This window comes from Panicum virgatum, chromosome 2N, assembly GCF_016808335.1.
Source record: "Panicum virgatum strain AP13 chromosome 2N, P.virgatum_v5, whole genome shotgun sequence".
Lineage (NCBI taxonomy): Eukaryota > Viridiplantae > Streptophyta > Magnoliopsida > Poales > Poaceae > Panicum > Panicum virgatum.
In genome coordinates, this window is record NC_053146.1 from 18185246 (window position 1) to 18196744 (window position 11499).

The 11499-nt window shown below is 50.8% G+C and overlaps 1 protein-coding gene across 1 annotated transcript; it reads right to left on the bottom strand.

The window, feature by feature from the left end:
* Nucleotides 1-10606: 10606 nt before the first annotated feature.
* Nucleotides 10607-10993, bottom strand: LOC120662463. The gene has a single exon (XM_039941605.1). The coding sequence runs from the start codon at nt 10991-10993 to the stop codon at nt 10607-10609; it is 387 nt and encodes a 128-aa protein (XP_039797539.1).
* Nucleotides 10994-11499: the final 506 nt, after the last annotated feature.

Genomic DNA, 11499 nt, shown 5'->3' on the forward strand with positions numbered 1-11499 from the left:
ACGTCGACTGGGAGACGAACACCTAGAAGTCCTCATAGTCCTGGAAGCGCTGGACGAACTCCCTCGTGTCGGCAGGAACTGAGCAGCAGTAGCGTAGCCAAGAGGAAAAAGTAGAGAAGAGGCAAGAGTGAGTACACAACTTGTACTCAACAAGTATAACACAAACTATGAGGCTCTAAGGTTGGCTGACTGAACTGCATTAGCTTTTAAGTGTTGGCAAGATTTTATTCAAGCTGATTACTACAAGTTGATAAATTACCATTAACCCAGTTACATAGTAATTAGTCAAATTTAATCATGATACTACTGAGAACCAAACCAAAACCAAGCCACCAAGGAAACCCCGAGAAGCACCTCCCTCGTCGGAAGGAGATAACTCCACTAATCAAAAGGAGGATCTGGGCCTCTCATAACCGTGAGCACGGCTAGTATACCAGTTTTACACTCTGCAGAGGTTGCACATCTTTACCCACAAGTCGTGAGCTACGCTAGGGGTTCATCGCACTTCCTTAGGTGAGATGACTAGCGACTCACTACGAGGCCTTTACAAAGAAACTCGTTGGTAGGGAGTAACCGCGAGGGTGGATCGGCGACTATGGAGCAGGTCTAGTGGGCGTCAAGACACGAAGCACAGACGAGGCCACTCAGCACGAGGGCCATAGAAGCTTACCGCCCCTGCCCCGCAGGTAAGTTACTCCAAACCAAAAAGATCTAATTATTACGCCAAGTCTATCCCATTCTAGCCATGTGGTAGCGCTGTTGTCCCAGGTTGTCGCTCTATGAACCGGTCCTTATGGAGAGTGGCCAACCAAGCACTAAGCACCGTGCTGGCCCCTACAAAAACCATATTTTAACGAGACGTGAGCCACCCAAGCACGAAGCACAGAGGGCCACTCTCAGAATTAAGTTCAAGTAAACCATTAATCAATTTAATTAAAAAGGACTAGAATGTGTTATAGCGCAGCAACCTAGCACAACTAACCAAAATGCAACCCAAAGGTATATATAAAGGATATAAAGTGGCTAGGAATGTCCTTATAGGCGTACAGTATTAAAATGCAGTATGTAAATGTAATTAAAAGTGATAGGTTGTTCATGTTACACTTGCCTTCCTCGTACTGCTCAGGCTGCTGCTCAAACTGCTCCGAAGACGGCTGCTCCGGGTACTGGTACTGGGGCTCCTCAGATGGATCAACGTCTACTCACGAACTCATGGCCAAAACAATGCACGATAAATAAGCATACAAGCAAACACTAACAAAAACTAAGAAACAGTACATCAATACATAAAAACAGCACACTAAACTAATCTAAAACTATTCTACGCGTTACAACGATCGCGTGGATATAAAGAACGCTAAAAACGGAGCTAAAACGCATAAACTAGGCCTAAAACAAGGTTCAGGGGCTTATTTGTAAGAAAAACAGGGTTCCAGGGGTTTTTCTGCTAAAACCGAGGGCCTAGACGTAATTATACTATAGATCCAGGGTTTGACACGTAAAACTGTCAAGGGTGGACGGCGGGTTCAATATTAAAGAAGCTCAGGGGGCTAAGCGTTAAAATCAGGACTGAAATCTAAATACTTTTACACAGTTCAGGACGGCGGGTTAAATAAAGAAAAATTGAGGGCCTCTTTAACAAAAGTAATGCACGAAGGGGTATCTTCTAATCTGGGCCGCCGGTTTTGGATCTGACGGCTCGGATCTGGGCTGGATTTGTTCTAATCGCGTCCGTTGGGCCCTAATCGAGCGGGTCAGGGGATCTGGGTGCGCGGGAGGCGGCGGCGCTGTCGCCGGAGTAGAGCTCCGCGGTGGGGGATCGCCGGCGCAAGCCAAACTCGGCCTTCCCGTGGAGGATTCGAGCGGGGCTGGGGTCTAGAAGCACCTATGAGGCATGCGTAGGACACTGGTGTGCTCAGGCAAGAGGATTCGGGGCTCGGGACATGGGTGCGGCGGCGCAGGCGGCGAACCTCGCGCGGGGCGCGGCGTGCAGGGTCCTCGGGAGCGGGCTAAGGGCTAACCAACTAGCGTAACAGGTTCAGGGGGATTAACTGGTGCTCACCGAGGTGCAGGTCGGTCGGGGAAGCCGCGCAGGGGTAGCTGTCGACGGTGGCCGGCGGCGGCGCACGGGTAGAGCTCGGGTAAGGACCGTTGCAGGGCGTCTCCGGGCGTCAGGGCGGTGCGGGTCGTTGCGGGGTGTGCCTGCGAGGTTGGAAGGGGGTCAGCGTGGCCAGAGCCAGGCCGGCGGCAAGAAATCGTGAGAGGAAAAGCTCACCGGTGGGTGGTTCTGCTTCGACTCCGGGAACACGGGCGGCGCGGCTTAGTGTTTTGGGGTGGCGGCGGGGTAGAATGAGGAGGCAGAGGGTCTCGGTTGGGTTTAAAGGGGGACGTCCGGAGATCTCGGGGAGGCGCGCCCAGGGAAAGTCCGGCGAGGAACGCGGCGGTGATTCGGGATCGAATCCTCATCCGATCCCGGGCTGGTTTCTAGAAGGGAAGGGCGCGGGCGAGGCTGGCGTGCGGGCCCGTGCGCGAGTGCTGGATAGAGCGGGTCCGTGCGCGCGCGCGGGGCGGAGCGGGGCCACGGGCAGCGGGAACCAGAGCTCGCGGAGCGGAACAGAGGGGTGGTTCGGAGGGGAAGACGGGCCTGCCAAGCGGGCCCGCACGGTCAGGGAGGGGGACGCGGTGGGTCGCTGGCGGGGTGGGGTCCAGGTGGCAGCGGGGCGACGCAGTCGCGAGCGGGCTGAGCGGGGACTTGGGCCGCGGGGAGAGGAGCGGGGTGGCGAGCTGGGCCGGCCGGGTTGGGCGGGATCTCGCGAGTTTGGGCTGAGGTAGTGGGCCGGACTGGGTTTTGGATTTTCTGGGTTTGGGTTTAAGGCTTTCTTCTATACTTCTATTTCTTTTCCTTCCTAATTCTAACCAAAAACAACTAATTGAATTCAAACTAATTTGAATTCAAAACCTAACCACACAACAAAAGAAAAGATGCTCCAGCATGATGCAACAACAAAATTAACCTATGATGAATTTTAATTATTTATGGAACAAAAATTAGATTTAATGCAAGCTAAGCAAATTAAATCCTTAGAAAATTAAATAAAGCCAATTAAATTTACTAATAAATGCTGAAATTTAGATTAGGGTGTTACAGTAGCTCTTCGACCGATGGGGAGTCAAGGAAAAGGGAATCCTCTGCTAGCTGCTCTTGATGGGACATCTTTCTCTTTGTACTGGAGAACAACCTCTGGTTGCTCCTAGTTGTGGCTTCATCTTCGGTCGCTTGAACTTGACGACAAGGAACGCCATAGAATTAGCAACACGGGCAAGCTTTCTCACCATCACCCATTGCACTGTCTCCAAGGTCTTTTTGTTCTGCCGACATCTGAGCTGGGATAAAAGGAAATACAGATTGGTAAGGTCAAGGAAAAGAGAAAAACGCCAGGTAGGTGTTACATAAATCCGGGAACTAGAAACTAGAGCATAACTCTTCTGTTTCATCTGAGAGATTTTCAACTTCTCTTGTACTAACTGTAGGACGGGGTGTCACATCCCTACCCCCTTACAGAAACCGACGTCCTCGTCGGTGAATCTCTAGATATCACCTTCTCTTCGCGCTATCCTTCTTCTCGACGAGCAAGACAGGAGAACCCAAGGCATGATAAGGTAGAGAGGATGGAGTGGACGGTTTTACCCCCAACGATCTAACTCATTTTATTAATTAGTTAACTTTAACATATGAGTGATTTTCTTTAAACAAATTTAAACTACTAAGCTATGCAATCATTCAAAAATCCAAATCAAGCATGTAGCATAATAACAAGCAGACAATTTTCACAACTTAGCCGAGTTTAACATCCGACTCGACTAACACAACGCGTCGCAGAACGTGCTATCGTATTATTATAAAAGGGTCACCTAGCTAATACTCATGGTGGTCAGATGATTGATTCAGGCCAAATCTACGAAAACTATTCTTCGGAGAGAGAAATCAAGGCAAGACGGGTAAAAAGTCATAGAAGTCAAGGGGTATAATAGCAAATTAGTGTCAGCAAGCAAGGATTGGAGAGAAGAAGTCCTAAAACTCGACCAGTTCTATCTAGGCTTCGTCCTACAGTCGATATGGCTCTGATACCACTCTGTAACACCTGGTTTATAAAAGAACATAAACCGAGCAATCATATACGTGCCAGGATCAAGTCACACGTATATACAACAGAATGAACAGTATATCATAGCACATATCACGTAAAAAGACATAATAAATCGAAATACGAATGTTATTTCTTACATTAATGACAAAGATGTCCGATACAGCGGAAGCGAAGTACAAAATACGATAAGGACTCTCCGAAGCTGAAGCAGGGCGCCACAGGGACGTCGACTGGGAGACGAACACCTAGAAGTCCTCGTAGTCCTGGTAGCGCTGGACGAACTCCCTCGTGTCGGCAGGAACTGAGCAGCAGTAGCGTAGCCAAGAGGAAAAAGTAGAGAAGAGGCAAGAGTGAGTACACATCTTGTACTCAACAAGTATAACAAAAACTATGAGCTCTAAGGTTGGCTGACTGACTGCATTAGCTTTTAAGTCTTGGCAAAATTTTATTAAAGCTATTTACTTCGAGTTGATGAATTACCATTAACTCAGTTATATAGTAATTAGTCAAATTTAATCATGATACTACTGAGAACCAAACCGAAACCAAGCCACCAAGGTAACCCCGAGAGGCACCTCCCTCATCGGAAGGAGACAACCCCACTAATCAAAAGGAGGATCTGGGCCGCTCATAACCGTGAGCACGGCTAGTATACTAGTTTTACACTCTGCAGAGGTTGCACATCTTTACCCACAAGTCGTGAGCTACGCCAGTTGTTCATCACACTTCCTTAGGTGAGATGGCTAGCGACTCACTACGAGGCCTTTACAAAGAATCTCGTTGGTAGGGAGTAACCGCGAGGGTGGATCGGCGACTATGGAGCAGGTCTAGTGGGCGTCAAGACACGAAGCACAGACGAGGCCACTCAGTACGAGGGACATAGAAGCTTACCGCCCCTGCCCCGTAGGTAAGTTACTCCAAACCAAAAAGATCTAATTATTATGCCAAGTCTATCCCATTCTAGCCTTGTGGTAGCGCTGTTGTCCCAGGTTGTCGCTCTATGAACCGGTCCTTATGGAGAGTGGCCAACCAAGCACTAAGCACCATGCTGGCCCCCTAAACCATGTTTCTACAAAAACCATATTTTAACGAGACGTGATCCACTCAAGCACGAAGCACAGAGGGCCACTCTCAGAATTAAGTTCAAGTAAACCATTAATCAAATTAATTAAAAAGGACTAGAGTGTGTTATAGCGCAGCAACCTAGCACAACTAACCAAAATGCAACCCAAAGGTATATATAAAGGATATAAAGTGGCTAGGAAAGTCCTTATAGGCATACAGTATTAAATGCAGTATGAAATTGTATTTAAAAGTGATAGGTTGTTCATGTTATACTTGCCTTTCTCAAAAGTTCTCCTGCTGCTCAAACTGCTCTGAAGATGGCTCTTGGCACTGGTACTGATGCTCCTCCGGTAGCTCAATGTCTACTCACGAACACATGGCCAAAAACAAGTCCAGCACAATACATACAAGCAGACAAAGGCAAACACTGAGAAATAGTACATCAATACATAAAAACAGCACACTAAACTAACCTAAAACTATTCTACGCGTTACAACAATCGCGTGGACATAAAGAACGCCTAAAACGGAGCTAAAACGTAAAATCTAGGCTAAAAACAAGTTCTAGGGGCTTATCTGCGAGAAAAACTAAGTTTCTGGGGGTTTTATGCAAAAACCGAGGGCCTAAACATAATTAAACTAAAGCTTCAGGGTCTAACCCACAAAAACACCAAGGCTGGACGGCGGGTTCGATTTCTAGAAAAGTCGGGGGCTTAAACGTTAAAATCTGGACTTAACTGGAATTTCTTTTGAACTGGACGGAGCACGGGTTGATTTCAAGGAAGAACAAGGGCTTTTGTGCAAGAGTGGAGGCGCTGACCGGTATTTGGATTTGGTTGACTCGGGCTGGATCTGTTTTGGACCATGGATCTAGGATCGGACGGTTGGGGTTCAACCCGCGCGGGGAAGCGGTGGCGCTCGCCTGCCGGTGACCAATTCCGCGGCAGCGCGCGGCCGGAGAAGGTGAGGCGGGGACTTCCGGACTCGTTTTGGGCCAGGGTTTGGCCGGGGAGGATCAGCGTTGAACGCGTGATCCACCCATGGGGTTGTTGGGGTTCTGAGAGGTCTGGAGCGGGGAGGGCAAGGGCGGCGGCGGTCCTGTGCGGCGCTGCTCGCCGGTGTGCGTTGCCCTGGCGATTCCAGGGGCTATGACCCGCCCCAGATAGCGCCAAAGCGACAGAGAGGGGTTGGAGATCCTTACCGAGGCTCGGGATGGTCGGCGGCGTGACGCAGCGGGGTTGGCGGCGAGCTCCGGTGGCGGGTCGTGGAACGGAGCTCGGGAACGGCTGCTGTGGTAGTCCTCCCGGGCCTGCTGAACGGCCGCCGAGGTCCGTGCGGGCCCTGTGTAGGTGGTCCAGGGGTCAGGGAGCTGCAGGGGTCGCCGGCGGTGGCAATTGCTGGGAAAACTGTCTACCTACGGTGGCGGTCTCCGGCGCAGAATCTGGCAGGCGGCGGTGCTAGGTTTACGGCGGCGTTGGCGTGAGGATATGGGAAAGGGGGATTCGCGGATCCTATTTATCGGCGGAGGAACCTAGGCGTGCGTGCCTGGGATGCTAACACGGCGCGGAGATCACGGCGAAACTCGGGCTGGCCGCTGTGTAGCCGGGGAAAGCGGGGAGGAAGGTGGGGGATGACGGGTGGGGCCCGGAGTTCAGCGGGTGAGCGCGGGCGCAACGCGGGGCGATACTGGCTCGGGGTGTGTCGCTGGCGAGCAGGACCCAGGGGCAGCGGTGGTTAAGCGCGTTGCGTTGCTAGGCTGAGCGGAGCCTGGGTGCGGGAGAGGGAGAAGCGGGCCGCGCGAGCGGTTGGGCCGAGCGGGGAAGGCGAGCTGGCGCTCGGGTCCGATGCGCGGGAGGAGTGGGGGCAGGCCGAGGTGCGGGAGCTGGGCCGTGGGAGAGGGAAAGAAGGCCCGTGCAGGGAAAGGAGGGGAGCTGGCTGCGCTGACTTGCGGGGCCCGCGCGGCAGGGGGAAAACGTGTGTGCGCGGCCGTCCCCTGAGCGGGAAGGCGCGCGGGTGCAGGCTGCGCTGGAGTGGGCCAGACGCGGAAGAGAGAGGAAGTGGGGTCCTGGGCCGCGCTGGGCCGACCGAGGAAGAGAGAGCGGACCGGGCCGGATGAGTTGCTGGGCCGGCACAGGTAAAGGGGAGAGGGGTGTGGGCCGGGCTGGGTTTGGTGTGGGTTTTGGTCCTTTTCTTCTCCTATTCTATTTCCTATCTCTTTTCTCATCTATTTCCTATTCAACAAACTCAACTAAAGCCCTTTGAATTCAAATTCAAATTTGATTTCAGCTCTAGCACTCAAACAAATAAAACAATGCACCAGCATGAATGCAGCAACAAAGTTTATCCTAAGGAAAATTTTAATTAATTAAGGAACAGAAATTAGATTAAATGCAATACTAACACAATAAACCTTAGAAAATTGAGTAAAGCCAATTAAATTTATTATTAAATACTGAAAATTAAATTAGGGTGTTACAATTTAATTGTAATTTATTTCACAAGGAATTAAAATTTATTTTAGGTTTAACTTGTTTGTGCATTCATGCTGGTGCATAAATTTTATTTTTGGTTGAGTGCATAGGAGTTTGAATTCAAATAGTTTTGAGTTGGTTTGAGAAAGAAAGGAGAAAATAAAACCAGAAAATAGGAAAAACCAGCTTCTAGCCCAGCCGGCCCTTTCCTTTTTCTTTCCCCAGCCCGGCCCAGTTCCTTACCCTGCTTCGGCCCAGCCCGCTCCCACTCCATTCCCTTTCCCGCACCGGCCCAGACTCCCGCGCCAGGCCCAACTCACCTCCTCCCTCACGCCAGCCCGCAGGCCGCGCAGCGCGCCCTCTCCCTTACAAGCCGGGCCCACCTGTCGGCGCCCCTTTGTCCTCCTTTCCTTCTTCTTCCCTGCGCAGCTCCGCTCCGCCGAGAACCCCGCTCACCTCGCTGTCCTGTGGACCACCCCAACCCCGTAGCCACCTGCCAGCCACCCGAGCATGCTCCGGCCTTCTAGAAGCAGCAGCCAGAGCCCGGGATCACGCAAGCAGTTGCACACGATCAGCTTCCTCCGCGAGCGGATACGCCATGATCGCCGCCCGCGATTCTCGCCGGGATCACGCCCGAGCGTGCACGCCCAGGACGCTTCCGAGAGTTTTCGTATATGTTTTTTATGCTTCCATTGTATCATACATTTTTGTCATTCATGTAATAAATAACATTCGTACTCGCTTTATTATATCTTTTTACGTGATATGTGCTGTGATATATTGTTCATTCTGTTGTATATATGTGTGACTTGATCCTGGCACATATATAATTGCTCGGTTTATGTCCTTTTGTAAACCGGGTGTTACACTGGATTTCATAAGTATAGCTTGGGAATGGGTATGAGCAAGAGAGTTTTTCCTAGTTTTGTATTTTCAAATTGAAAACTTCCAAGACCTTGAGGCAAGAACTAACATAACTCCACGTCATTATATCATAGAAAGCAATAAGTAAGCAATCAAGTGATCCTAAACCTGAGTTCTGGAGGCATTTCGGTACTTGCATAAGAAATAAATCTTAGTATATCATGGTTGTGAAAAGATTCCAACTCTTCCTAGTCATTTCATTCAAGTATTTGATTTGATTTTAATTATCATGAATTTGAATGAAATTGCATGAAACCAGAAAGGAACATGGAGTAGAAGTGGCAAACCGTGCGTACGCGAAAGGGGGCCAGAGGTTGGCCGACAGGTGAGGCCGGCCAGCCTAGGAGAGGCTGGCCGGCTTGGGCCTGTGGCCACTCTCGGTGACTCTTTTTGAACAAGCTCAGGCTCGGTCCCTTCTGCTCCAATGAGGGTGGTTTTGTAGTTTCTCCAAAAATCTCAGGCCGGCCGGCCTAGTTTGAGCCGCCCGGCTTGCATTTTCCTCTAGAATTTATTTGAATTTTTCTGACATCTTGTGCTCATCTTCCGTGTTTGATCTTGCTACACAATGGTGAGACATGAGAGCAAGGGGTGTGGTTGGCACACACATGTGCACCAACCACATAAACACAAGGAGAAAAAACTTGAAACTTTATTTTATTCGAAAGGGAAATGGGGGTGTTGCTGATTATAAAATTAAACTAATGAAGGAAATATAGAAATGAAAGCACCCAAGACTAAACCTAATCTAAACCTACACCTACTTGGGATCCGGGGATCTATAGAGATCCTCGTTCCCGGTCGCCTTCGCAAGGCGCTTGATCTTGGAACAGACCGCCTTGCGAAGGGTGTCTACGCTATCCCCCAACTCCATTCGATCTATCTCCGTTTCGGCTACGCGCATGTTGTTGAGGCGTAGCCGGAGAGTAGCAAGCTGCTCACGGAGAGAGGCAACGTCATTGGGCTCCTCCTCCTCCTCCTCCTCCTCGTCGTCGTCGTCATCGGAGTCAGTGTAGGCGTGGACCTCGATCAGTCCACGGATCGGTGGTGGTCGGATGTGGCAGCGCACCGAACTCGGCGGGAGATCCATGCCGGTACGGTCCAACAGGGGAGTGAGCACCTTGCCCCTGCCAACCTTTGCCCCTGTCATGCAGTGGCGTGGGGGGCTTGGGCTAGCGGGAGTGTACTCCGGGGAGTACGTCGACATGTCCTGCTGCACCATCTGTAGTGCAACGACCTGTGCGACACGTGCCCCGCTCGACGACGTCCCCGCATGCTTTGTCATGACCTTTCTAGGGGAAATAACCCCCGTGGTAGGTCGTGTCGGACTGCGCGTGCGGGAGCGCACGAGGGCCCTCGACACCGGGCCCTGGACCGAGCACTCCATCGAACTGGGGGATGAATGGCCTCAGGTGAGGCCGGCCGGCCCCCCATAGGCCGGCCGGCCTGGGGCTGGCGCCCCTGGCCAGCCGGCGACAATGGCGAGAACGCGGCGATCTCCACCGGCTCCAAAATCCGAATGCTGCTTGATGAGACCCTGGTCTGGTTCGATTTGGAGGGAACTTTGGGAGTGGGTGTGTCCATGGCCTCGGATCTGGGAGTTTTGGGTGAAGTTTGCGAGGCCATGATGGTGATCTCAGAGAAGGGAATGGAGTTCAGGATGGAAACTAGTGAATGGCTCTAAACTGAGGAAGAGAGGGGAACCTTTCGGTTTAAATCACCTCATCGGCCTCCGAACACTTAGGATCAAAGAATTTGAACCTTAGGCGATGTTGCACGAAAGGATGAGGCCGATCGGCCGCGGAGCTAGGCCGGCCGGCTTGGGGTAGGCCGATCGGCCCCACCCTGTCAGGTGTGGGCCCCGAGCTTCTAGAGGCTTCTCTAATTCCTTTCCCTTATCGGGTGTGTAGGTGGTTTTGTCCAGAAATGGGAAGAAAGAAATAGAAAGAGAAATCTATCCTAAGATAAGGCACGTTTTAGGTATGTGACGACTGTAGATGATTATTCTATCTCGGTAAGCTCGTAGACATCTACTTCTTCGAGCTCGGGAATTTTGGGCTCGAGGAATATTCTCAATCTATGGCCATTGGCCTTAAAAACATTCCCGTCATCGTCCTGGAGGGTTATGGCGCCATGGTCAGCGGCGTTCAAAACTAGGAAGGGGCCTTCCCATTTGCTCCTAAGCTTACCATGACCAAACAGGCGAACATGAGAGTTGAAAAGGAGTACCTTGTCCCCTGCCTTGAACTGTTTGATCTTGATACGCTTGTCATGCCATCTCTTTGTTTGCTCTTTGTAGAGCTTAGAGCTATGGTAGGCCTTCTCCCTCCATTCATCCAATTCAGCCAACTGGATTTGTCTCTTGATTCTGGCTGATTGGAGATCCATGTTCCACATCTTAATAGCCCAATGTGACTTATACTCGAGTTCAACTGGCAAATGGCAGGTCTTGCCATAGACTAGTTGATACGGTGTCATACCAATCGGCGATTTGTAAGCCGTTCTATAAGCCCGTAGTGCCTCAGGTAGTTTGTTTTCCAACCCTTCCCCATGCCATTGACCATCTTCTGCAAGATATTCTTGATTTGCTTATTAGACGTCTCTGCCTGACCACTTGTTTGGGGATGGTATGGTGTCGCGACCCGGTGGTCTACTCCTAGCTCGCTGAGGCACTTCCTGAAGGTTCTGTCAATGAAGTGTGAGCCTCCATCGCTGATCACGACTCTTTGAACTCCAAAGCGAGGAAATATAATTTCCTGAAATGTTTTCCTAGAGCTCCTCGAGTCGGCCGCAACACAAGGAAGTGCTTCGACCCATTTGGACACGTAGTCCACAGCTACCAAGATGTATTCGCATTGCTCCGAGATTGGGAAGGGACCCATAAAGTAGACTCC